The 27271-nt window shown below is 56.1% G+C and overlaps 2 protein-coding genes across 4 annotated transcripts in view; both read left to right on the top strand.

Annotated features, from left to right (window-relative positions):
- GLCE (glucuronic acid epimerase) overlaps positions 1 to 4330 on the top strand; it is a 55589-nt gene extending 51259 nt beyond the window's left edge. For all 3 annotated transcript variants that reach the window (XM_075159692.1, XM_075159691.1, XM_075159693.1), the window contains one exon: positions 458 to 4330. In XM_075159692.1, the coding sequence (XP_075015793.1) occupies positions 458 to 1482 (1025 nt within the window). In that variant the 3' untranslated portion in view covers positions 1483 to 4330. The remainder of the gene's footprint in view (positions 1 to 457) is intronic.
- Positions 4331 to 12014: 7684 nt separating this feature from the next.
- PAQR5 (progestin and adipoQ receptor family member 5) lies at positions 12015 to 27217 on the top strand. The gene is made up of 9 exons (XM_075159690.1): positions 12015 to 12287; positions 14683 to 14735; positions 15124 to 15353; positions 15614 to 15741; positions 15872 to 16077; positions 16587 to 16713; positions 21382 to 21478; positions 22005 to 22146; positions 22798 to 27217. The coding sequence occupies exons 3-9, from the start codon at positions 15303 to 15305 to the stop codon at positions 23043 to 23045; spliced, it is 999 nt and encodes a 332-aa protein (XP_075015791.1). The 5' UTR covers positions 12015 to 12287; positions 14683 to 14735; positions 15124 to 15302; the 3' UTR covers positions 23046 to 27217.
- The last annotated feature ends 54 nt before the right edge of the window (positions 27218 to 27271 follow it).

The following is a 27271-nucleotide window of genomic DNA, read 5'->3' as shown; positions in this document are numbered from 1 at the left end:
CGGCTCTGCCTGTCCTGCATCCTGGCAGCAGTAAGACCTACTGCAGGCAGCAGCAAGACCCCCGCCTTGGTGGCCCTTTCCCTTACCCCAGATCCTGCTGGTGCCCGTTGCACTCCTCCATCGATCAGGTACCAGAAGCGTCTGATAAAGCCATCGATCAGCCCCTGGCACTTCTGCTCCGCAGCGAAGTGCTGCAGCGTGTTAATGTAAGAGGCAAACGAGTTCTCCCCGGTGCGGCGGGAGTCGGCCTTCGCTCACGGATTTACTTTTATCCTTAATTAAATAATATATGATAGCGCGCAGAAAGAATGATTGAATTATTGATGGGCTGCCCTAAAAGCTTTTGGATCCTGCCTGGTAAGAGGGCTTACCTCTGGAAGCGGCACTTCGTAGCTTAAACGTTTTGGAGAAATGAGTGCTTTATCACTGAACAAGGCTTTTTTTGTTTGTTTTGCAGAAAATACCGAGGGGGTATCTCTGCAGCTTGGGAACACCCGAGATTTTATTATTTCTTTTGATCTCAAATTCATAACAAACGGGAGCATCTCTGTGGTTCTCGAGACGACGGAGAAGAACCAGCTCTTCACCGTGCACTACGTCTCCAACACCCAGCTCATCGCTTTTAAGGACCGAGACATCTACTACGGCATCGGCCCCAGGACTAGCTGGAGCACCCTCACCAGGGACCTGGTCACCGACTTGCGGAAAGGCGTTGGCCTCTCGAACACGAAAGCTGTGAAGCAGACCAAAATCATGCCCAAGAGAGTGGTGAGGCTGGTAGCGAAGGGCAGAGGCTTCCTCGATAACGTCACCATCTCGGCCACCGCTCACATGGCAGCTTTTTTCGCTGCCAGCAATTGGCTGGTGAGGAACCAGGACGAGAGGGGCGGCTGGCCCATCATGGTGATGAGGAAGCTGGGGGAAGGATTTAAGTCCTTGGACCCGGGCTGGTACTCGGCCATGGCGCAAGGACAGGCCATCTCGACGCTGGTGCGGGCGTACCTGCTGACGAAGGACCACGCGTTCCTCAGCTCGGCTCTGCGGGCGACGGCGCCGTACAAGCTGCCGTCGGAGCAGCGCGGGGTGAAAGCCGTCTTCATGAACCGTCACGACTGGTACGAGGAGTACCCGACCTCACCCAGCTCCTTCGTGCTCAACGGTTTCATGTACTCCTTAATCGGGCTGTATGACTTAAAAGAAACGGCTGGGGAGAAGCTGGGGAAGGAGGCGCGGGTCCTCTACGAGCGGGGCATGGAGTCCCTGAAGGCCATGCTTCCCCTCTACGACACCGGCTCAGGGACCATCTACGACCTTCGGCACTTCATGCTCGGCACCGCTCCCAACCTGGCCCGATGGGACTATCACACCACCCACATCAACCAGCTCCAGCTCCTCAGCACGATAGACGAGTCCCCCATCTTCAAAGAGTTCGTCAAGAGGTGGAAGAGCTACCTGCGAGGCGGCCGGGCAAAGCACAACTAGAGCTTACAACCAAACCCCTCGGTCCTGCTGCCTCGCAGAGGTACGCTTTCAAAGGTTGCATCCTACACTTTTTATGGACCGTTTCAAAGAAGTGATCCTTAAAACTGATCTCGTGAAATCATTGCATTCCAGTGTGAAAATATTTGGGTCTGATGGGGAGGATTCGGGAACTTCACCTGTCCTTAGTGCTCCACAGCGAAACTATCTGCACGAAGCAAAACCCCTTTGTGCTCCTGAGTTTGGGGACGTTTTTTGGTTTGTTTTTTTTTTTTTTTTCCTTTTTGTAGGAAAATATTTGCAGAAGCCATACAGGTCTCTAAAGTCCAGCACTTGCCTGAAAAGTTAGTCTGTGGCCTCTTTTAAAATGGAGTTATGTGTGTATATGTTGGAACAGCATAACAGCTCCTGTGGTGTAATGCCGTAAATGTGTATTCACTTGTAGCCTGGGTAGTTGACGGTGTATCTTTTTAAAGGTGGGGTTTTTTTGATACAGATTCTTTTCTTGGGGTGAAAAATACACTACTTTTTTTTTTTTTTTCCTTCCAATTCTCTGTATGGAGACCCTTTAGCTGTATGGTTTCTTTACAGACGTGTGGACGGAAAACACACAGACAGCGTGCAGGCTTCGAGGTCACGACACGTAAGCACAACTCGGTGGGGCTCGCGGCCCTCCCAAAGCCTGCAGCCGTGCCACCCCCTTTTACAAAGCCAAATTTACCATCGCCCGTCAGGTTTGCTGGTGTCTTCTCCTCCCTGGTAGCTGGAATCTCTTGTCATGGAGCCCGATGTTTTCTACTGTATTTTTTAATTACATCTGAGAGATTTCTCCAAGCTTTGGCAACTTCATTCTTTGGGAGACTTGTCTTGAATTCCTGAGTGTGACGTGGAGCTCGTTTTGAGTAGCGCGCAGGAAATTCAATTGGAATTAAGGTTTTCCTACGGTGATTTTCATTTTTAACCTGCTTGAGTATATCAAGCATTTTAAAAATTAAAATTACCCCAGAGGGCTTTCCAGCTCCACCTGTGCTTTAATACCAAGTTTCACCTCTGCCTGCTGTCTTACTCATCGTGTAAGGGGTTGTTCCATCTCCAGCACTGGCTTTTTGCTGTGCTTTGTCTTCGTGGCTCTGCCAGGCGAGCAAGGGTACTCGTGCAATAACCGAGCACACGCGTCCGAACCCAAACGCTTTCACTGTACTGTTGCAATGCAGAAGAAACCAGGCGGTTTCTTCTTCCTATTTATCAACCCTTTACACCCACCGTTAGCTTGCCTTCTGGGCGTGTAGCGTCCTGGTTGATCCAGAAGAGTAAACCCAACCGGTCGCACATTAGATGGGGGGTGTTGGTCTGGCAGCGTAGCAAAGGCCCCCTTACCAGCTCTGCTGAGGCACGCTGGTGTTTGCTGTGAGAGTCCCGGCCTGGAAGGCTCCCGACATACGCCGGCATGGGAGGGACACCTATCAGCCTTGGGGTTTTTCCACTGATCCTACTCCGTGTTGTACATGTAGGTGGGGGTTAAGCTTAAGATGATCCTACTGAGGACAAAGTTCATTCAAATCACAAAAAGGCTGGGCACAAGGACAATATGCATCTTGATTTTTTTTTTTTTTCTTTTCTCTATTTTTTGATGCTTTTTCTATTTCTTGCAGATATTTGAAATAATTTTGTAATTACTTGATCTTTGCAAACGCATGCTACGATCATATCAATTAATATGGGAAGTGGATGTCACAGGAGAAATTTCAATACCAAAGGTAGCAGAGGTGAATTTTTTTTTACGTACATGTGTATACACACACGCACGCACACACACACAAAACCCAGAAAAATGTGCTTCCTTTACGAACGACTGGTCCTTACTGCAAACACAAACATCTTTCTCCTGCGTGTTTCCTCCATCTTTTGCCCATGTTGGATTTGGAGAACCTAGAGAGACTCTTTGGGCACTGCTCAAGAGATGGTGTCGGTGCCTTATGGAGGCCACAATTTCCTCTTCTTTAATTAATGCCAGTTGAAAAATTGCAGTGTCGCTGAGCTTTCAGTGCTTCGTGTGAGTCAGCCCGGCAGCTTGGATAGGTGAGCTCAGAAGCGTAGGTTGGCCGTGCCAACGCCGTCGGTCCTGTCAGCCCACCTGATCCGTAACACCTCCATCGCGTTTTTGTCGGCCTTAGCACACGTGTAAACTAAACCAACCACCATCAGAACCGAAGAGAGACAGTGTGGGGGTTTCTCCTGGTTTTTGTTTGGTGTTTTTTTTTTTTTTTAATTGAGTTGTGCAGTGGAAGAGGATTATTGGAGACTGGTGCCCATAACTTCATCGAATTCACTTAAGTTGGGTTTTGTTTGTTTTCAGTCTTCAAACTGACAAAGGTCTTAGTCGCTAAGACCTGTTTAATCCTTCCATGAGGCTTCCTGTACATAGACTTCGTGGGAAACACAGTGCGCATGGGTATGTGCAAACCGGTGACACACAAGCACAACTGTACAAGTGTGGCAGTGCTCTTCTCTCGGCCATTGTGCAAGACATTCACTGAAAGCTGCTATTTTCATTCACCTTGTAATTGTACTTTATTTTTTCTACTTTTTTTTTACATGTGGGATATACACCATGTGTTAAATATGCAATAAATTGTTTACAGGATGCTCTTGTAAAGGGTAGTCCTTTGTAAAGCTGTACAGACTTTGCAGTTTAAGCACAATGTGCACATGTTAGTTTTATATACAGCGAGACATGACTTTTTGCAGAGGGAAAGGTTCTACTATGTTTATATACAAAGTAAATGGATCAACGTTTGTGCTTAATGTAAAGCTGCTTTATAAGACTGTAAAATAAATTTTTTTATCTTAAGACAAAGGTGGGACGTTTTCATTATTTCAGTCGGTACCTTCTGCCCTACGTGTGGTTGCAGGTGAGCCCTGCTGAGCAATCGTCTTACTGGTTCTGAGATGTCTCCTTTTAGGGAATTTTAGAAGGTTTTGATTCTAAGTAAGATGGAAAACGTTCTTTCTTCAACAGTTAGGAGTTTGCTGATTTGGGTTAAGGACCACAGATGTATATTGTCTGTCTGCTCAAGTAAAGTTCACGCAGTACGTTGCCGATGTGAGTTATTTCTGCTAAATGCATCTCATTTTGAGTTTGTGTGGTTTTGTTAAATAGCAATTTTAACTAACTGGTCACTAACAAAGACGGCAGGTGGTCCGCTGAGGTTGCTCGTAACGTGCAGGAAATGCGTCAGTCTCTTAACTTCTGTTTTCACTAAAAATGTGCAAGTCCTACCAAAATTCCCCCCCTGAAATTGGGATTGAGGTCACCTCTGCCTTAGCCACTCCGTGCCTGAAGTGACACTTCCCACCTTGATGCAGAAGTGCCGTTAAATCGGAGCTAACTTTTCCTGGTCGACGGAAAGTCGGTGCCTCCTTGGCTGTAAACGTGACCTGCGCCCAGGATGCCACGTTTGACTTGGCCGTGAATAATTGTGCGTGACTGAAATGCGTGGAGCAAACCTCCCATCTTCCGCCGCCGGGCAGAGCTTCAGGACCGTCTCCCAACTGCTTGGGTGAAAATACTGATTTTCATTACTTAGCAGTTTGTTAAAAAGGTATGAATTGAAAATAGAAGCGGATTTAAATATGTTGTCTTGGTGATGAATTTGAATGTTTGCTGCTCAGTTTGTGGTGAAGGGAGATACGTTTACCATCTGCCTGGAGTGACTGATAACTCCCAGGGATGCGTTGCACTTCCTGAATGTTAAATAGCTGCTTCTGTACTTTACTAATCTCTTCCAAAAGCGGCAGGAGCCATTTAAATGCCAAGCGCTCAGCGTTTCAACCTATTAAACAAGGTGAAGTTTTGCAATGGTGAAGTGCAAATGTTGAAAGGCATCCTGGCACTCGACGGCTTGAATCTTTGGGACAGTAAATATTTTGAGAGCTCATCGTGTTGAATTTGTACCTCTAAGCAACTTGCCGAGTAGCTCTCCTTGGGTTGAACTGAAGATTTACAGGACGGAGCACCTCGTGCCACGGTAATAACCACTAACGAGCAGAGGGTGGGAGGGGGAGCAGCGGGGTTCTGGTCCTGCTCTCGTGGCTGCTGTGGCGTTTCCCATCTCGGAGGAGTCCACGTGCCTGCCGTGGTCTGGAAGGGGTCAAACCCCGCCGTGCCGCTGCCCTCGAGCAGAGGAGCCATCCCGCGAGCGGCACAGGCTCGGCGTCGGTGCAGGCGAGGGCAGTCTGTCCGTCTGCACCCGCCAGGACAGACAGGTCCGTGCATCTCCTGCCAGCTGCCACGAAAGGCCGTCCGTCCGCCGGTGGAGGAGTTACTGCCCCTTTCGAGGTGTCACCAAGCCTTTAGGCCGGGGGTTGGTGGACCCTCGTGCTGCGAGTGCACCAAAGCACTTTCTGGGAGCGCTTGGCGAGCCAGCCAGCCTGCTGCTGGGGGCCTGTTGCTGCCCCGAAGGAGGCACGGGCAATAGGCGATGGCTCGTCGCAGCCAGGTCAGGCTTCTGGTGCCAAGCGTGGGAAGGAGCAAGAGTGTTGGCCCGGCCTCAAGCACGTGAGGTTCTGCTCTTGCCCTCGGCGTCTGCAGATGCCGGTACCAGGTCGTGCTCTTGGTGGTGGCGAAGGTGAGGTGTGTCTCTGTTGGGTTTTTTTTTGTTCTTCTAGATTAGTGTAGATAAATAGTATTTGCTAGTGGGAAAATGCTCCACGTACAGCCTCCCTTCCGCACCATCCCGCTGCGGCTCCATCCCTCCCTCCCTCCCTCACCCCCTGTGCCCCCCTCGATCAGCAGAAATGCTGCTCTAAAGATTTTTCCCTGTTTATAAGCCCGCTCTCATTGCCTTCCTGAGCTTAAGCGATGCCATCGTCTCGAGGCACTCCCTTCTAAATGGATTCATCATGGTTTAGTGGCTTTCTGTCACCGCCGTCAGGAAATACGCGGCTCCCCGGCGCAGCGGGGCTCCAGCGAAGGGGGCGGCAGCTGCCTTACCTGCGCTGGCAGATGTGCACGGCGCAGGACACATCTCCTGCGCCCAGCCGCTCCTCTCCAGCAGGCATCTGCAAAGACTTGTTTCTACAAAGCCCATTACTGGGAGCGGGAAAAAAAGAAAATCCAAATGGCATCGCTTGGGTGGGGAATACTAACCCATTAATTTGATCATAAAGAAGCCTTTTTATTAAAATCCCGCCTTTATCCCAAGCGCTCGCAGGGCTTGGCTGGATCTTATTAAATGCTCCGATATTTCACTGTAGCTTTTTGTTTTCCCTGGGCCTTGTTTGAACAATCAAATGTCAGCAGAAGCAGCCGGTGGTAAATGCCTTTTCCCTCTGCCCAGGGACCGCGGGACGGGCTGCTGGGTGCTCAGCCGGGAGATGAGCTGCTTAGAGAGAATTAAATATTAATACTGGATATTGCTCTCTTTAATGCACTGGGCCCGGCTCGTGCGGAGCGGGGCCGTATCCCGCTGTGCCCGCGGGTGCCTCGGGCAGGCAGGGCGAAACTCCGAGGAAGTGACGATGAGGAGGGTGCCAGGGATGGCGAGGAAGGGCCGGGGGTGATTTTCCCCGTGGAGTCCCAGTGCTCCAGCGAGGGTTTGGCTCCTCTCCCACGATGTGGCTCCTCCTCGGCACCCGCTTCCCTCCCCGCTGGTTTTCCGCAGCCGCTCTCCTCCCTCCCCCCAGCATCCCCGCTCCCGGCTGGGGCTGCCGTACCCCCACGGCCTCCAAAAATTTAATAGTAATGTCAGCGCTGGCACGTTCCCCCGTCTCACACGCCCTGTAAGCAGAATGTGTCAGCATATTCATTTTGTATTTAAAAATATTAATTAAGGCAGGCCGCAGCCAGAAATGAGCTGGGCTGTGCCGGCAGCCGGGGCCGGCTGCGTGCGGGGGCCGAGGGGGCAGGGGGTCGCGCTCCCTGCCCGGGACGTGCCAGGGTGGTGATTTTGGCCGGACTCCCCTTTTTCCATCCAGGCTCGGCCGCCTCGGTGCTCCCCCCATCTCTTTCCAGATGCGGGGGTCTCCGCCGGGATGCAGGAGGTGGGGAACGGGCGCTGGTGGAGGAGGAGGGGAGGAAACGCCGGGGCGAGGCTGGAGCTGCTCCGCAGGCACCTCCCGGGCTCCTGGTGTGCCCGGGGAGCCGCTCACGGTGCAGGTCCCGCCGGCCGCACGTGGCATTAACGCCCGCCGAAGCAGGGGGCCGAGGGACGCGTTGCAAGCCCTGCGCCAGCCCCGCGTCACCTCCGGACATTTTGCCATTCCGCAAGTCAGGTATGTCATGAGCTCGGCCCCGCTTTGCTTTAAACTAGCACAAGTCCGGAACAACTGCTTGTCTTCATTCCAACAGCTCCAGCTCACAAGAGGTGACTTTATGGACAACTAACGCCCTTTTATGGGAGTTTTGTGGGGAAAAACCAACTCGGACCAGCGGAATAAACCGTTGCATTCGTACTCCGCAGTTGCCACCTTGTGACTTGTTCCATGTTGGTATTTGCACTGTGGTCGTGCCCAGCAGCGCCGGCCGGGGCTGCAGCAACGCCCGCTGCAGAGGTGCTGCAGCCGAAGCGCAGGCAGCGCGGGCAGAGGTCCCAGCGGAGCCCTCGTCCCCCGTGGGCACCCGCACGGCTGAGCCGCTCCCTGCCTGGCACTCGGGCACCGCAGGATCGGGCCCCGCAGGGCTGCGGGAGCTGGACGCGCCGGGTCGGCCGCCGGCGGGGTTTGCGATAGACCGTGAATAACACGGTGAAGAATTAAACGTGCGTAATTAAACATGCGGGCTTAGGGCTAAATTAAATATTAACCAGTTCTCCCTTTGCAAGCACCCGTTAGCGGCTCCGCCGCGATGCCGCGGGGTCCGGAGGCCGCCGGGGGGTCCCGGGGAGCCCCGGAGGGGAGTCGGCAGCGGCTCCTCTGGGTAACGCGCCCGGGAGGGAGGGGGTGAGCCGGGCTGCCTTGGTGAGGTCCCCTTGGCCAGGAGGAGGGGAGACCGGGCGCCCTCCGGCCGCGGTCACCCCCCAGCAGCCGGCACAGGGGCTGGGCAGCGGCCAGCGGACCCGCTGGTGTGCTGGGCACCGACGGCCCGGGGCTGGGGCGACCGATGGGGCCTCGGGCAGGGGAAGGGCGAGAGCTCCCTAAAAGTTGGGCTCAGCCTAAAAGCTGGGCTCAGCCTGAAATCTGGGCTCAGCCTGCAGCTTCCAGGGCCGGGGCTGTGTGGGTGCCCGGGGGCTGGCAGCCCGCCGCGGCTCTCCCCGGGCTGGCAGGGCTTTCCGGGCAGCTCCGCGTGCGACGCTGGACCCCGCAGCTCCCACTGGGTCGTTTTTTGGAGGGCGGATGTTTGTCCGCAGTTCGGCAAACACAGGCCGAGTTCTGGGCTATGGCCAGCTGGGAAAAGTCACCTTTATGTTCCTGCCCAGTCATAAGTCAAATAAAAACCAGGGAGTGATTAAAACCAGAGTGCGCGGTGCTGGTGAGTGCGGGGGGTGCGGCCTGGACCGAGCTGTGACCACGGGTGGGACGAGCGCTGGCACCCACGGCACGGCCTCTGCTCCGGTCCCGCGCGCGGGGGCCACCAGCATCCCCTGTCCCTTGGGGGGTGGCCGTCCCCAGGCTGTCCCCAGGCTGTCCCCAGGCTGTGCGGGGGCTGCGGGGGGGTGGTCACATCTGCATGGGGGGGTGCAGGGGCACATCTGGGGGGTGCACACCTGCGGGGGGGTGGGCACATCTGGGGTGGCTGTGCACATCTGCATGGGGCTGGGTCTGTGCACAGCTTGGGGCTGATGTGCCAGCGCTGTCCCTGTCCCCAGCCCGCAGGATGCCTCTGCTGGCACCATTCAGCCCCCAGTTCTCAGCAGTTACCTGCTGGGCCAAGCTGGGCCCCCCAAAACCTGCCCTGGGCACCCCATCTGAGGCTTTCCCGCAGGTGCCCCTTGCCCACAGCATGCACCGAGAGCCACCGTGACCCCCCCAGATCAGCGGTGCTCCCTGCACCCGGCCACGGCAGCTCCCCCAGTTCTCCATTAACAACAGAGCAGGGCAGCAGGATCCGGCCAACGCTCAAGTACCTATTTTTCATTTTTCATTATTTTTCATCCTCTCCAGCTTTAAACACCCTCGGTAGAAGCGCGGGGAGCGGGGCTGCGGCGGCGGCTGTGAACCCCACTGTAGGCTGGAGCGGAGCTCGATGCTGCTGGGGGGGCCCTGGCCAGCCCCCGGCACGCGCCTGCCGGCGGGACAGCGCTCGGGGTGCTGAGCCCGGCGGCTCCGGCTCCCTCGTCAGAGCTGCCCGGGCATTTGCACCGATGCAGGGCTGGATGTCCCGCTCCCCACGGGATTTTGGTCTGCACAGACCTTCGCCGAAGGTGTGGGTGCTCCGTCTCCCGCCGGCTTTGTGCCGGCAAGGCCTTTACCCAGAGCACAGCGTCCTGGGAGGCAGCTGAGCCGTGCAGCCGGGAGCCTTCCCACTGCGAGTGCCTTTTCCCAGTGCTTTGACCCCAGGAACAAGAGCCAGCAGAAGCTCTCGGCTGATTTGTGCCCGCTGCTGGTTCCCAGGCCCCCGGGGTGTCCTGCTCGCACGGTTGTGTTTCAGCTCGGTTCCTATTTTGCTGCAAAAACCGTAGCTGGGGTTCAGCCATTCAGTGCTGGGAAGTTTCCACCGGTTTGAAACCCGTTGCACCAGTCGCACGGCAGGCACCGCGGGGCTGGCACAGCCTTTGCAAGCCTTGAAAATGCCAGTTCAGAAACACGAGGTTTCCCAGGCTGCTTGTACACGGGCACGGTGCCGGGGAGAAGGTCCTGCCTCGCTGGGGATGGTGCCCAAGGCGGGGGCGAAGTACTCGGTTATCAGTCTCTCCTCCGCGGCCGAGAGCTGCCAGCACAAATAAATGTGGATGGATTATTTGATGGGTTTGTGTCAATGATCATGTAAAACCGACCAGGAGTCATTTTAAAGTATTTCATGGGTTTATTGCAGCACAGCAGCAGACTTCATCCTTTCCAGCTCATTTGACCAGCCGCGGCTCGTAAACCCGGGCAGGCGAGGGGGTAAGTAGAGTAAATCTACATCTCGGTCTCTGTGGGCAATGATTTGGAGGAAAAAAGAGCCCAGGAGATGGTTTAAAACGCACGCTCGGTGCCAAAAGCGTGGGGTGTGCGGAGGGCAGCGTTCTCCTCCCGCTCGCCGCTCTCCTGGCCCGAAGCCCTGCGGGCCGGGGGCCGCGGGGGGATGAGCTCCGTGACAAACCCCCGGCAGCCGAGCCGGCCCCCGCAGCTGGAGGCAGACGTGCGTGTGCCCAGCCCGGCCGTGGCCTCACCCGCCCCGTGCCCGCAAAGCAAATCCCAATTTCGTGCCAATTTGCCAGCAAGGGGGGGAACAACGCTGTAGGAGCAGCGGGTGACCCAGCGGCGCCCGGTTATCCAGGACACAGCTCCTCCTCCGAGAGCAGATGAAACCATCTTCCTTGTACTGCCTGGGGAGGCTTTGCTTGCTTCATCCAAATAAAAGGGCTGTTTGTAAACCCAGCCCTGCGTGGGCTCACGCCGGAGCGTAAGCGTCGCCTTCCGCTGGCACGCGTCCATCCCCGCATCCCTGGCTTATCCCTGCCCGGGCGAGATCACCCCGAGCTCCTGTTTGCTGCTGGGGATGAGTTTTGTGGCAGCAGAGGTCATGGCCGCGGGGTTTGGGGTTTGCTGGCAGGATTTGGCCCTCTGCACGGGGGTCGCTTCGTTTAGGAACCCTCTACGGGACCCACCGGTGCAAATCCCGGTGCTCGCCCTGTAGCTGCCCGGTGGGTCAGCCGGCAAGGCTCCGACATCGGGAAACGGGCAGGATCTCAGCCCGGGGCACATTCACCAGCCCCGCTTTCAAATGACCCTTTTTGCTTCTCCCCGCGACCTGCGAGCAGGGCATTGCGCCGGGCCCCGGTTCCTCCGGCTACTTAATAACACAGGAGCAATGCCCGCGCATCCCTCCCCGGCAACGCGCGGCCCTCAACTACCGCTCTATTCAAATATTGTGAAACACGTTACCAACGGCTGCAGTAAAAATAGAGGCTTTACTGGGGAGGAGAAGGGGGAACGCGCTGGGTTCTGCAGCCGGCGCAGGCATGGGGAGAGCCGGTGGCTCCTGCTCCGCGGTGGCCGAGGGGACCCCCATCGCCCGGCCGGCTGTGGTCCTCCGGCCGGCCGGGAATGATGCAAAAACTCTCTCCAGTTTGGGAGCACCTCCCTCTCCATCTTCAGGAGGGTTTTAACTTTACGGTCTCCTTGGAGACAGTTAAGCAAGTTTCGGGTGTTTTCCGGCGCGAAAGCTGAGGGGCCCGGGAGCTGAAGATGCACAGGGAGGTCTGTGAGTTAATATTTTTTCCTGCCCTTATTCCGCTTCCTTGCAGCCGGGCTGAAGCTAATCCAGAGCACGATCTGAGAGCGTTTGGCCGCAGTTATTTCCGGTTTTATTTCGTTGCCTTTTTCCTGTTCCACTAAAAGACGAGCCAGAATTAATTTGCTCCTAATCTGGGAAAGCAGCCGGCGGGGCTGACCTCCGCCGCCTCCTTCCCCCCGAGCCCAGCCGGGGTGCGGGGACCGTCCCGCCGGCAGCGAGCAGGGCTTTCGGCAGAGCTCCCTGCCCTTCCTGCCGGGCCGCCGGCTTCGGCAAACCTGCCCCAGCCCACTCGCTCGGCCGCCTACGCCCCGGCCGGGCTTCCAGCGCGGCTCGGCCATGTGGGCTGTGTTTGTACACAGATGAGTAATACGCGCGCCCGGAGCCAGCGATAACGCAGCATCGACCCAGCCCCGCTCCCGGGAGCAGCGCCGTAAGTACCGGCCGCTCTGCTTTTTTCCCCTGCATCATTTCAGCTCGCTGCTTTTCCCGCTGCCCCGGGGATGCCGAGGGTTTGCACGGCGTGAGCTCGCCTGCGGGTCCGCGGCGGGAGGCTGGGAGTTTTTCAGAGGCGCCGTGACAAGAGGAAGGTGGGGAAGAGCTGTGTGCGACGGGGATGGTGCGGCGGGGCCGGCAGTAAGCTGCTTTTGCGCTGCCCTCCTACGGCACCAGCAGCTCGTGGCTGCGCTGATCGTTTGCAGAATTTATGGAAGTTTCACTCGGCAGCGTTTTAGGAGCGGGACGGGGCGCTGAGCCGCGGCCGTCCCCGAGGAGGACAGACTGGGTCTGGCAAGGAGCTCAAGCACGTGCCTGAAACGCACTGATTTTGGAAAGCCTTAAGCTTATGGCTATGCTGGGAGCTGCCTGCTCGTCTCAGATCCGAGCAGATACCAGCAGCCACCCGCAGCAATAACAACCTCCTACAAAGCCTCTGTTGTTCTGCTGGAAAAGGTCTTGGCATGTCCCAGGCTGCTGCCGAGCGCTCAAAGGAGCCCAGCCACTAGTTTTACAGTTCAACTCGTCTCTCTCCTTCTGCCACCGTAAGAAAGTCATAAAAGTTAATAATTAACAGCTAAAATATTTTTCCCTCCATTGAAAGACACCGGCTGCGAGCTGGGGCTGGCGGGGAGAGCCGTGCCGTGGGAGAGCCGCCGCGGCCACGCTCCACGCTCGCTGGAGCCAAGTCTAGACACGTGGTGGAGGGACGGTGACAGGGGACATGTCAGGGCTCCTCTCGCCAGAGACAAACCGCAGCCTTTAAGGGTGAAAGCCGGTGCCAGGCAGGAGCCTTCCCTGGGTGAACTCGGCACAGACCAAAGGCTCCCGGGCTGGACCTGCAGCCTGCGGTGCCTGGTGTCCCCACGGGGCTTTGTGCGTGGCCATAGGGGGTGAGGAGGAGGAGGAGGAGGAGGAGGAAGAAGTGCGTTTGCAGCCAGCTGGGTGAGCCTGCAGCGTTTGTAACCTGCTGTTCGCAAAGTTTGCAGAGGTCACGGCTGCGATGGGCGCCCATCCCTCGTCTCACGCCGCTGCTGCGGGAGCTCTGCTCCCCGGGTGGAAAAAGTCAGCCGAAGGAGGAGGAAAACACAGGACTGCAGGGTGTGCCCGGGCTGCTGCTGCGCCCCGCAGCTCCGGTGACTCATTTTGCTCTTAAAAATACAAGTTCTTCATTAAGCCTGGGCCCGGTGCTTCCCACGTCCTTCCACGGAGGCAGCCCGGCGCGGGGGGCGCGCAGGGGACCAGCTCCCTGCTTCAGACGTGGTTTGCCGGGGTTGCACCCGAGCGCACCCCGCTCGGGGCTCCCGTCCAAGGGCTCTTTGTAAATCAGGGCTCCCGCACCCCACCGCGTGCCTTTGTGAAGAGCTTGTGCAGCTTCCTCAGCTTCACCGAGATAAGAGACATTATTTTTGTTCCGTCCCATCACCGCCCTCATTGGTGTTTGTATCAGACGTGCGGCGGGGATAGGAAAAGGCAGAGCTCTGTGCCAGGCTTTATTTCTGGAGCATGCAAATAACCAACGGCAGCCCCGCTCCTGCCCTCGCTCCCTGCCCTCCCGCTGGGTCCTGGGCCTCTGCAGGCCACCGCAGGGCTAAGGTGCCCTGGCCACCCTGGAGAGGGGCAGGGGGGGCGTGGGGGGTGCAGGCTCCGCGTAGCTCTGAGGCAGCACACCTGTAGCACAACAGCCAAAAAAACAGCTCCTGATTTAAGTCTAATCTTTAACGAAAGGCTTTTCCAATTTTATTTTATGTCGGGTTTATTGCTCTCTTGCCTCGTTAATTTTTTCCCTCCTGTTAACCGCCTCCCAGCCACCTCCCTCTCTCCGGGCACTCCCCGCGCACGGTGGCCCCCAGCGTTTTGCCCGTGTAGGTTTGCACCGGAGCTGCTTGGCCGCGCGGAGAGGTAGAGTATGGGCGGGGAGGAAGAGTAGGGGAAGACAAAGGGTAATGCCAGGGGCCGGGAAAGGGCAGCAGAGGGGTTTATTTGGGACTAGCAAGTCTCCGTGCAGCACCGGCAGCGCGTGCTGGCGGCTGAAGCTCGGTGCGTCCCGCTGTGAAGTTACGGGACGGCTGAGGCGGCCGAAACGCCATCCCGGAGCAGCTCTCGGGAGGCTGCGGAGGCTCTTTCTCGCGGCTCCGTGGGCTGGAGGGTTGCAGACATCTCTCAGAAACCTGGGCGGACCAGTGCGTTGGTTTACATGCGATATGGCTGTGCGACCAAGCTGACCCGGCACGCCGAGCCTCGGGCTCCCTTCTCGCCCAGCTTCCCCCGCGCCGGGCGGTCCCTTGCAGGAGGGTGCAGGAAATAATTCTTTTTTCACCTTTATTTCACAGACCGGGGGTGGAGGCGGAGGGGGGAGAGGCGGCGCTGCCGAAGCCGTCGGTGGGTAAGAGGTGGAGACGACGGGGCCGGAGGGGCTGCAGCGTGGCACTGGGGTGTTCGATGGGGAGCGGGCAGGGAGGAACCAGCCCGGGACCCTGCGTCCTCCCCGCTTCCCAGAGGGGACCTGCCTGCACCCTGCAGCCCCCCAGCCCGTGCCCAGGGCTTTCTGTGCGACCTCGAGGTGCCTGGGGATGTGGGTGCTGTTCCCCCTGCTCTCTTGGGGTGATGACGGGGTTTCAGTCCCTCTGGGTGGTGGGCACAGGGACATGCCGTCCTCCTCCCCTTGCCCCTTTCGGGTACGGGTGGTGGGGAGGGATCCCAACATCCCCTGCAGGGATGGACGCCGTCTCCCCTCCCCATGCCACATCCCCACCAATGCTCGTCTCCCCCAGGCCTCCCGTCCTGAGCCCGGGGAGCATCGCTACCGTCACGGGGCAGCCCCGTCCCCGTCCCATCGCTTCCCCGGCGGGGTGTGAGATGCGGCCAGGCGGGGTGTGAGGCACCGCCGGGGCTCGTCCCCAGGGAAGCCGAGCCGAAAACATCCCTCGGAGCCGGAGCCCCGACCCGCGCGATGCTGAGCCTCAAGTTACCCCGGCTGCTCAGCATCAACCAAGTGCCTAAGGTCAGAGAGGAGCTTTTCTTCCCTAAGTCTGAGGCTCGGTGGGATTTTGGGAGGTGACAGGCGGGAGCAGGGTGCTGGGGTGGCCACCCCCCCCAGGGCAGTGCTCAGCCGCTCCCCGGGAGGGACACGGCTCTGTCCTGGCAGCAGGGTCCTGGGTCCTGAGTCACGGGCACCCTCCTTTTGGCACCCTTCCTTCCTTCTCCTCCGATTTGTCCTTCCTTCTCCTCCGACTGCCACCGGTGCCTGTCCTTGCCTTGCAGGGGTACCGGGAGCAGGGGATCCTCTTTGGGTATCGCCCCCCCAGGAGCTCGGCAGCGGACTGCCTCCTCAGCGTCTTCCAAATGACGAATGAGACCCTAAACATCTGGACGCATTTTGTGCCTGCCTGGTAGGTACCACGCTCTGGGGCTTCAGCATCCGTGGGAGGAGGTGGTGGGCGTCCACGGTGGGAGCACGGCTAGGGGGGCAGGGACAGGGGACACCCAAGGGTGCGATGCTCACCTTCCTCCACCCCTCAGGTACTTCGTGTGGACCCTGGTGGGGCGGCTGTGGGGGCCGGGGGACTGGGAGGACCCCCACGCCTGGCCCCTCCTCGCCTACCTGCTGACCTGCTGCATCTACCCCCTCGCCTCCAGCTGCGCCCACACCTTCAGCACCATGTCCACCCGCGCCCGGCACATCTGCTACTTCTTCGATTACGCGGCTCTCAGCATGTACAGCTTGGGTGAGGACGGGCAAACCCCCAGGGGTTTCGGTGGGGTGCCAGGGGCAGCGGGAGCTGAAGCACAGGGAGGTGTCTGGACCCCGGGTGCTCAGACGGCTCGTATCCACGGGACAAGCCGAAACGGTGGCTGCTGGTGTGTAGTTTCTACTCCTCCTCCTCCTCCCTGCAGCCTGGCGTTTGGGAGGGACCGTGAAGCATCTCTGACACCACCACAAATAATAATTTGGGGCCGGGTTTCGTACCGGGCAGCCCTGGGACGGAGGCCTGGCTGTGTGACGCTCTTCGGTATTTGTAGTAAATAGAATAAGGAAAAAAAAACCACATTAAAGACAAATGCTGTCAGCGAAGCCGGCGGCACCTCGCTGCAGCCCAGCAGCAGCCGTCTGCCTTAATTCCTACCTCCCTTTCCCGAGAGTGCCCCACGCCAAGTGCCAACCTGAAGGTTCACAGGGGGATGCTGAGGGTCCCGGCGGGCCCTGGCACTCACCGGGCCCCTCCTGCACTCCCAGGGTCCGCGCTGGCATACTCGGCGTACGTTTTCCCGGCAGAATGGGTCAGCGGCACTTTCCACCACTGCTACGTCCCCGTTGCGGTGTTTAACACCGTGGTTAGCACCAGTCTGTCCTGCTATTCCAGGTAAGCTTCTGCTTTATCTGCCGTGATTGCCACAGCGTAATCATTAATTAGTATTATTAATAAAGGCTTTCAATTACAGGCTGTATTGTAACAGTAAGAGCCTTAAGCTCAGGAAGGGGAAGAAGGGGACTTTTGGTTTGCGAAACATGTTGCACGTTGGCACCAGAAGAGTTTGATGATCGGAAATGCAAAACAATTGAAGTAGCTTTAATCTTTGAAAATTCAAAAGGTAATTTCGTACCTGCGTGCCTGGCAGGAAGATACCCACCGCCGGCGCCCTGCTCGGGCTGTTGTTTTTCTAACACAGCCTGCAAAAAGAGGTGGGCTCCTGTGCACCCAGCATTCAAGCACGTGTTTAGGTTTAAATATGAGCACGGTCCTGCCAAAGGCACGTCTCAGCCTCAGTGCTGCGTGTGCGTTGGTATCTGTGCGTGTGAGTTCCTCTGTGAGTGCAACACATTTGCAGAGGCGGAACCTCAGCATTCTGGCAGCCGATTGCATCATTTTTAAAGCATGAGCGGCATTGCGTGCGCGGTATTTTGTTCCTGAATGGCATTAGACAATTTGTTTGGAATAACTCAAATGTCTAAACTACTCGGCTGGTTTCCAGCGATACATGCCGTGCTAGATCTCTGGCTGGTTGGGTTTTTGTTTAATTCATGGTAGATACCTCCCTGAAGGCTGCGTTTGTGAAGCACTTGTGCCTGTCACTGCGACGACACGCAATTTGCTTCGCAAAATGTACAATTCCTGTTTCCACAAGTGGTGTGAATCATTTGCCATTATTCCTTCCTTGTATTTTGGGGTGTCTTTGACATGCGGTCGCCTGTCGCAGCATCACGTAACCCCGGGGGACCCTTCCTCCCCGGCTGCCGTGGCCCGGGCAGCCCCCCCAGGACCCCCCCAGCACAGGGCTGTGTTTCGATGCTCGGCAGGGGCAAAGATGCTCCCAGGCCCTGGCAAGCTCAGCAGGAAGGAATGACGCTGCCCGGCTGGCTCTGCTGCAGGAGAGGGTCTGCTGCAGGGTGGGATGCAGCTGAGCATCGCCGTGTCTTCCCGAGAGGGAGAGTGCTAAGCTCTCGATATTCCTTACGGATCTTGCAAATTTGGCTCGTTTAAGTGTCTGTTGAGTACGGGAGGATTTACTCGCCTTTTGGTCTGTGGGTTACTCACTGGAGTAACTCCCTGGGTTGGAAGACTTGGACCTATCCTTGGTATTACTGAGCAGTACCACAAACTGGTACAAAAGGATCTCTCTTGGATCACTCGGTGGATGATGCCAGCTGGGGCTTGGTATTTTTTTCTTATACTCCTCATTTCTTTCTCTTTCTTTTTCTCTCTTTTCCCCCCTCTTATTTTTGTCTTGTGCGTCTCTTTATTGTCTCATTAGATGGGCTTAGCAAACGAAGCTCACTGACCATGTGCTAACCCTAGTACTTACCACTTGAAGATAACACTTAGGAAATATCAGCAACTTGAGTTCCAGATTAATTTGGATTGTTTAAAAAAATTCTTGATCTGCAAATTTAATTGTCAGCATCTCTCTGCTACAAAACTGTAAGTACAGTTATGTGAAAAACATGCAACTATCGCTGTATGGTAGAATAGCAATTCCTATTGTCTCAGTAATTCCCATTAGAGAGTGAGTATATCCACCAAATGACAGCTTACAATTAAAAAAACCAACGAAAGACCCCTGGGTGAGCAGGAATACTGGACACCATACCAGTGTGGGCCAGCAATGCTGCTGGCTTACCCCCATGGTGGTGAGCGACAAGGGCGCGCGGTTTTGCGCCCGCCTCTGCCACGGGGCTTTCCCGGTTTGCCCAAGTGGCTCGTGCCGGGCTGGCACCCCGGGGTGCCTGAGCCGCAGCCGGCGGGATGGGGACGGGGAGGCGGTGGGGCTGGCCGCCCCCGAGACCCCCGCGAGGCCGCCGGCGCCTGGGCCACCCCGTTTCCTCACCGGTGGCGTTCGCTTCAGCGTCACCCTCGGCTGAGTCACAGCAACCAAAACGTTCCTCGGGGCAGGGGGTGGATGGAGGGGAGCGGACCCGAAACCGAATTGCGCAATGGGCGGTGATGCTTCCGAGCCAGGTGTGCTCGGAAGGGACCTGCCCGGACGCTCGGGCTCCCGCCCGGCTGCAGGGGGCCCAGCAGCAGCGCAGCAACGCTGCCGGGGCGGCTCCGCAACCGCACCCGGGCAGGGCTGTCCCGAGGAGCCGGCAGGGTCCCCGGCTGCTGGCGGCCCCGGGCGCACGTGGCACTGCCGGGGACTGGGGTCACTCGAGGAGAGAGGGGCGAGCAGCCTGGCCGTTTCGGAGAGGTTCGGACGAGGGAAGGGCTCCTGGCCCTGGCTGAGTTCTGCACCGTGGCCGAACGCCGCGGCAGAGTCCGCTCAGCCTCTTGCAGGCACCGCCTGAAGGTCGACGGGAGTACGGGTGAACGCAGAGGGGGATGCAGCGATGTAACGAAGGCAGGACTTGCAGTGGGGCCTCTGAAGAAAGGGATTTGCTAAGCTGCTGCACCAAATTTCATCAACTCCTCAGGAAAATGTTCCAATCCTCGATGGCTGGTTGATGAGTCAACAGTAAGAATTCTTGTTTGGTTGGGTTTTGCATCCTGTGCCCTAGGAACATTGAATTGCCAAACAGGGAAATGTGCAGGTAGACTGAAATAAGAGTGTTTATCCTTTACGTGAGGCTAGATACCCCTGTCACACTGAAACAGAGCGCGCCCGACTGCATCCCCCCCGCCGCAGGACGAGCAGCCGCCTAAAAGGTTTCTTTCATGCTGGAGGATTTGGCATCTCCGTGCAAGCAGAAAAACCTGTATGGGCTTTTCACGAGGAGAACAGAGTTCGCTTGAACTCTGCTATGTCTCACGCCGTCCTCTGTGAACAGGGCACTGTCCCAGGGGTTGCCGGGCGCCCGGCCGGGCGCCCAGCCCGCGAGACGGTGCCTCTGTTTTGGCAACAGAGGAGCAGGGGTTGGATCGGTACGTGGCCCGAGGAGCGGGAAGATGTGTGGCAAGGGCGAGCGCAGCACCACGCGGCGGCGGGTGAGCAGGACGGGAGCACAGCGCCGGGCAGGTGAAACCACGCTAGGAAAATACAGCAGGAATCATGCAGAAACACAGGAGAAAATAGAGCAGGAGGCATTTTCAGCCTCGTCGTGATGTCTTCTGAGCAAGCCACCAGCCGTGGTGGAAGGCCAAACCGAGGAAGAGTGAGACAAAAGCCCTTATGCAGTTATGGCTCTTGAGCCTAAGTTGAATTGTTGGGGTTTCAACCTCTATTTTGGGTCATATTGGTAGAGCCCTTCTGCTTTGCAGGCAGGTCCGTTGTAGTTCTGCTCCGGTTAATCTCCCTGTTTCCACATTGGGCTAAAACCCTAGAAAAGCCCGTTTTTCCCAGCAGGCAGGCGGCGGAGAGGGAGGTTTTCTGTTCCCGGTTCGGAGCTCCCGTGGCTCCGGCGGGAGGGCAGGGCGATGGGCTGGCTGCTGGAGCCTTCCCCGTGGCAGGGAGCGTCCTGACACCCGCCCTGCTGCCCCCCAGCTGCCCCCGCCGGAGGGGCCGGGGGAGGCACGGGGCGCGCCGGGCGTCCCGTCTCGCCCTGGGCAGGCGGGGATGCTCCAGCGCGTGGTGTGGCCCCCCTGGGCTTCCGCCTCCGGGTTTCGTTTGAGTCGTGTTCCCCGTGCGGCAAGAGCAGGCTGGGGGCTCGCCACACCGCTTGCGACCCAGCTCCAGGTTTTATAATGGGGTCTTTGGGACCTCGGTGGTCAATTCTTTCATGATTTCAGCTATGAAGTATGTCCTACATTTCAGCAGCGCGATTTCCTGAGGAACGGAATGCAGAATGTGGCTCCCCATACAGACATAGGCTTTCCTCCTCATAGGTAGTGTGATTATAACCCACAGGCTGCTTCTTCCATTATAACGGTGATGTCATTAAAAAGTAACTTGTTAAATTAATTTACTTTGGGTTTTCAGTAACTCTCTCCATGCATTCTCTGAAATGACAATTGCAAAGTCTTGGCAGGATGTAAAAAAAAAAAGGATTCTGCGACATTTCATGCATTTCAGACATAAGCTGCAATACAGCTTAATTAACAGAGTGACAATCCCAGCCTGAATGCTGCATGACCCACAACGCCTTCCAAACCAGGCAGATGCATTCTCCTTGATTGCTGTGCTCAGAGAGCTTGGATTCAAAACCGAGAGTGAAAACTCAGTTAAAAATAACTGCAGGGCAGCAGCTGTGTAAAGACCAGCTCTGTCCCTCGCTGCTGGTGGGTAACGGTTAATGAGCAATGGTGAAAGGAGCAAAATCAGCCACGCCAGGATGGTGTAAAAGGGTTGGTTTTAGAGCTGCAGAGACGCACCTGCGAAAGCCAGAGCATGTAACAGGGGAGGGCGGCCCCTAAATCCTTCCTCCCCCAGCTGAGGGTTCAGCCAGGGAAGGTTCAGCCACCTGAGCTGAGGGTGGTCGCAGCTTTCATACCATCAGCAGACAAAACCCGCTTTGCTCTGGCTGAATTTGCAGTCTTCTGTGGGAGAATGTGCGTGCGGTCTATACGCTGCAACCCCCAGTCCCCAGCTGACGACTGACCAGCAGAATCCAGCGCCGCCGTTAATCTGCCATGTGAAATACCTCCTCTGATTTCCCCTAGGTTTCTGGAGGTGGAGCGGCCCAGGTTCAGCAAGGCTTCCCGCACGCTGGCCTTTGTGTACCCCTACCTCTTCGACAGCATCCCTCTCTTCTACAGGGTACGCCGCCCACGGCCCGTATTCACAGCACCGCGAGGTTTGCTTGCTGCGGGGTTGGAAATACCAACTGCTTCATCTTTGAAAATATTTGGGAAAATATGCCAGCCTTTTTTTTTTTTTTTAAAAGGAAAACAAACTCCTGCAGGAAAGGAGATTTGGTTATTTTTTCCTGCATCTATTGATAGGCAGATTCCTTCCACTTCAAAGCGCTGCACTCAAACTTTGCCCGTGCTGGGAAGTTACTGCCTTGGAAAACTGCAAGTTTTCCAGTTCCTAAACTGGAGCGGGGTGGGAATTTTGCTGCAGGGAGGTCTAAGGACAGGAGGTGCAGGGCTGGGATTTGCATGAAATGGAGGCGACAGGTCCCGTATTGAGCCCTGGGTCCTGCGCCGCGTGCCCTGTTGTTGGGTGATGGGCAGCCAGAGACGATGGGGGCTCGGGGAACGGCGCTGCCTCCTTCAGAAATGTGTTGTTCCCCTCTTTCCCTTGCACGGTACCCCTGCGTGGACACCTCTTGCTGCTGCAGTTCTACCTGTGCGCGGCGGAGAGCTGCACGGAGGCTGCGATCCTGGTCCACTACAAGCACACCGTCTTCGCCTTCCTCACTTGCTTCATCTTCGCCAGCCATCTGCCAGAGAGACTTGCGCCAGGACACTTCGACTATATTGGTAAGTGCTGAAAGGGTGAGTTGGCATTGTTTTCTCATTATTTTCAGGAGGAAAGCGCATTAATGCATGAGTGACTCCCAGAGGTTATAATATACTCCCTGCTGGAAATTGGAAATGTAGTTTTACATGCAAGATACAGCAGCCCTGCCTGTTCCTGCGGGAACCGCTCCGGAAGCACGCTGCTTCCTAAGTGTTTCACAGAGGGTTTCATGACCGCAAAGCACTCATTTCTCATGCAAAACACCTCACCGGTGGCACAGCGGTGCTTCGCGGTGCCACGGCAGGGCCCTGCAGGAGCAGCCCCCCAGGAGCCTGGAAGGCAGTCCTGGCCGCGGCGGGGTTTTCCCGGCTCCCCCCACCGCGCCGAGCACAAGCACCAGCACGGTGCTCCTTAGCAGGTCGCGTCTGCCGGGATGGCGGCAGCGAGCTGCACGTCCCTCGCTTCCATTACAGCCGGCTGCATTTTGGAAAGGAAGATCTCTGTGCGCAGGTGGCGCAACGATAAAAGCCACAGAAATTAGTAGAATAAATATTTAAAAATGCGATGCCTGGAGGCAACGGCTGCTATGCAGGAGGTCTGCTGAGCCCTCCCGGCGGTGTTTTAATGAAGCCTAGGGAGTTTCTTGGTGAGTGCTCTCGGCTTTGTTGCAGGGCACAGCCACCAGGTTTTCCACGTGTGTGGGATCATCAGCACGCACTTCCAGATGGAGGCCATCATGATGGACATGGCCGAGCGCCACCGCCGGCCCCTGCCCACCTCGCTGCCGCCCTCCTCCCTGCAGACGCTCGGGTCGATGGGCATCTGCACGGCCGTGAGCCTGGCTGTCATCGGGCTCTGCTCGATGTCCCTGCGCTTCATGCCAGAGCCTCTGCAGAGAGAAAAACCCCACGGGCATTAGGCTTCGGGTCTAGATACTATTTATGCTGCTCTATGGGAGAGACCCTAAACAATACGTATATGGTATGGATGCGGAGGAGTTTATTCACCTACGCTCTCTGAGAAAATGTTTATTTAAAATTTTCTCAAGAGCGAAACACATTGCACTGTTTTTGTACATATAGCTTTAAAGCTGGGAACAGATTATGAAATGCTTTTAATCGAGTTGCTATTTCACCACAAGAAATGTTCAAAATAATCTTAACTTTTTCTATAAAAGGGAGATAAGTGCTAATACTTTCCAAAGCAATAGGCATTCATCAGGTCTGCCTTAGGGAGGAATCAGGGAGGCGAGGGAACGTGGATAACGCTGCTCAGCTGGTGACACAGGTGTCCTTGTCATCAGTTTAGACCGATGGCCAGGACTCCTCGGTGAAGGCACGAGCACGGGCTCTCCCAGGGGCTCCCTAACTAAGGTTTTCACCTTGAAAGTGGCATTATTTTGGATATTAAAACCTCAAATACCCGTGGTACACAGCCTTACACTAAACCCAAGTGCCTGACAGCTGTGGGATTGAGAGAGACTAGAGTTTGCCTGCGTTCTAAATTCAGCTGGTTTTAATCATTACCCGGAAAGAGCTCTTCTAGAAGAACTCTCCATGGGAGGTTCCTCCAGAATGGCTTTTTTTGGGGTCCAATTCCGGTGCGTAGGTAAGTCCTGGGAAATTAATCCCCACGGGAGAGCCGAGCTCCCAGCTGCAAGGGCGATGCGACTGCCCGGCGGCTGACGCAGCCCCAGGCGCGGAGCACGGCAGGCGCCGTCCCTCCCCCCTTGCACCGGCCACCTCCGTCCTGTACTGGCAGCTGGGCTCCTTCTCTAACCTCACTGGTGGCATCGCACGTAAACGGAGGAAGAGATACCTGCACCCACGAGGTGACGACGTGGACTTCCTTACAAGCACTGTTTTGTGCCGAGTGTTCAACACGGGCGTGAAGCCGTGCTGCTCAGAAAAGGTGTTTGACACCTTGTTGAGGGCAACAGCCGAGAAATTCATGACCGCCTCGTGGAGGCATCCTCTCCCGGGTGTTTCTGGAGGCAGGATACGGGGCCAGGCCGGCCCTTGGTCTGAGGGTGTGACTGATGGCAGAGCCATCACCCCTGAACCTCTCTAGTTTCTGGTCCCACTCGCATAGAAGAATGTTTTTCTTTTCATGAGTGAATAGGATGGGGGTGTCCGGGGAGAATAAAACATCAGCTGAGCAAGAAGTGGGAGCCTGCACAGCGTCGAGACCTGAGCATTGTCGGATGGAAGGCAGGAGTTAGAACAGCTCAGCTGGTAATGCACGGGGCGTCAAACCCTGCAGTTTCCAAGCGTTTCCAGAGTTCGACCTCTGCTCGCCCAGCAATAGCCCTACGCTCAGGCTGTTGCTCCTTGCTTCCCTTTGCTGCTGCACCTGGATGTTAGGGGCAGAGGCAGAGAGCTCCGGAGAGAGCCGGGAGGTCTCAGCCTGGTCCGGGGCGAGGGGGAGGCAGCCCGCGGGGAGAGCTGGGCTGGTGGCTCCGGCGGCGGAGGTTGTCACGCTGGATTTACCTAAGACCGCGCAGGAGGTACAGGAACATGGGATGCAAAGATTACTGCTAGGGAATATTATCAAGCTTCTTGATAATCATACGGGTGTATAATCTGTTTTGTAGTATAATTACCTCTATCAAGGTATAATTGATGCACTTTTGAGTGACAATACAACGGCTCGTTAAATATATTATGGGACAAATAAGTCTTTTGAAAAATAGCTTTCTTTTGAAAGCTGACCAAGATTTATATTACTATTTATAAGCTCTGGAACATAATTGTTTATTCAACAGTTTTATTTCATTAAAAGAGAAAACTAATATAACTATTGCACTGATATATGCTAACCTGATTTGTATAGTTTCATAAAAATACCGTCTGTGAAAATTAATCACTTCAGAGATAATTGCTGATAATTGCAAAGCTTATTTACCTTCTGTACTCGTGTCGCTGGAAAGGAATCTGGCTCTGCGTGCAAGACATGGTTTAAGAGTCTGTAAAATTTACATGAATTATTATAACTTTTTTCTGGGTTGTTTAACTGTTGAATTTGGGCAGTCCTCTCATCCTTTTCAGGTGAAATTATTTGCAGGAAAACTACATTAAAAAATGTAACACCGTATTATACATTACCATAATCCCTCTGGATCCTGCAGCGCTTCGCACGGACCCTTTGTTTGGCATGTACTTTACATACTAAACGAGTGAATGTTTGAAGCAGCACAGGTCAGCCAGATTTCTTGTTCAGCTGGAGACAGGTCTTCAAAAAGCCATTCAATGTACTAAATTTTATTGACATAAAGAAATAAAAACTCTGTGTCAAATTGTTACGAGTAAATAATACAGGATATTTATTTGTTGGAACATGTTGTTCTGTTGTGTGTCTGCGCCTAATCGAGGGCAAATCCCAAACAAAACCATTAACTTTATGACCAAATCCCAGAGAACATCACTCATCTGCTCTTCAGCCAAGCAGATTTTACTGTGCTGATGAACTATGCAGATACAGCAGGTTTTTAGGTCTATCGAGTTCCTTTGGGCTAAGATAAAAGGTGAGTCTGAATATGCCTGAATAACGCTTAATCCGAAAGACGCATGTCTTTTTCCAGAGAGTATAACGCACAACGTGGATTGAAATGAGCTGGAACGAGGGCATGAATGTGATTGCGGCAGGAGTTAGGGCTGTCTTCTGGAGCACCTCCCCGGGCGAGGCAGGCGTTGTCATCGGGCTTGCTGTACCTTCAGTCTTGGGAAAGGCGTCTGGTGCGCGAATCGTTAGCTTGTTTCTGAAACCACCTTTCCTCCTGGTCGACACTGAATTGTGCTCTCATCCATCCTGCGTGTATCATTTTCCAGGTGGATATCAGTATGCTGGGTTTAATTTATTAAGTCCTAAGCAGTCTGGGATCAACGAGAAGCGAGACGCTGCCATGACAGTGAGCGGTTTTCTGCCCCAAGTGCAGCTTCAGGCGCTTTTATCTGTTAGTTCCCAGGGCTTCGGGAATTCGGTCCGGTTTTTAGGGTGGCAGCCCCATCTTACCGGTTTTAGGGCGCAGGGCGAGGACGGTCGTGGCTTGCGAGGTGCTCCGTGGGACTGCACGCGGGGCTCTGGTTCTGCTCCCGGGGAGGTCGGTTCAGTTTTGACCATTTGTATCTGTGATGTGAGAACATTCAGAAATGTGCCTGTTTCCATGTATTTTAAAACGCTGTTTAAGAAGTGAAGGTTGGCCCAGGACAGTGGCTTGTTCTGATCGTGGTCACAGGAAAAGGGACTTCTTTGCACTTTTTTTTTTCTTTTTGTCCCTTAAGGGGGTAACGAACGATGTTGTTAAAATGCACTAAAATAAGAATTGACTGGAGTCAGTGGTTTAAGCGGGGTTGAGTTCAACCCACTGGAGGCCTTTAGAGCTGCTACCCAGGGTTAAAACCCAAGTTACTTCCTCCGTCACCCCCGTTCCCCCGTTTGACCTAGAAGCGCGCTTCCTTCGCAGGAGGAAGGTCTTTCATGGACTTGCTCAGCCGGGCCTTTTACGTGTGTCTTAACTTCACACTTTCGGCTTTGTTTTCCACCACGAGGCATTTCCTCCAGGCTGGGAATGAACTCATTGACCTGCAGGCAGGCAGCGGCTCAGGCAGCGGGCGGCCGCGGCCCTGAGAACGCGCTGCTCCCGCCTCTCTCGCCGGGCCCCAGCCCTACTGGAAGGACGCAGATAAGAGAGGCGAACACACGGCAGACGCAGCCCGGGCAGCCCTCCCGGGAGAGGCCTAGCCTGACGCCCGCGCCCTGAGCTGCAGCGACGTCCCGGCCCCGTCCCCGCCCGACCGTATGGCGAGTTGGCTGCTGGAAAAGCGGCCCCGGGGGGGGAAGGCGGGGTGCGGAGGGGCGGCTTCCCGCTCCCCCGCTGGGTGCCCCCCGCCTGCGGCACGGCGGCTACAGCCCGTTCCCTGAAGCAGGGCCTGGCTCCGGCCTCCAGGCCCAGCTCTGGGCCCGCCCAGGTGGGAGCGCTCCCGGCCCGGCCCCGGGGATCCCCACAGGCCTCAGCGAGGCCTCGGGGCTCCCCCGCCCGCTCCCGCGGTGCCGGGACTCGGCCGCCGCCGCCGCGCCCCGTGGGTCCGCCGGGCCCAGCAGGGGGCGCCCGCGCTCCGGGCCGCTCCCCTCGGCGTCGCCATGGCA

The sequence above is a fragment of the Calonectris borealis genome, chromosome 11 (assembly GCF_964195595.1).
Source record: "Calonectris borealis chromosome 11, bCalBor7.hap1.2, whole genome shotgun sequence".
NCBI lineage: Eukaryota > Metazoa > Chordata > Aves > Procellariiformes > Procellariidae > Calonectris > Calonectris borealis.
This window is presented reverse-complemented; position numbering and strand designations above follow the sequence as displayed.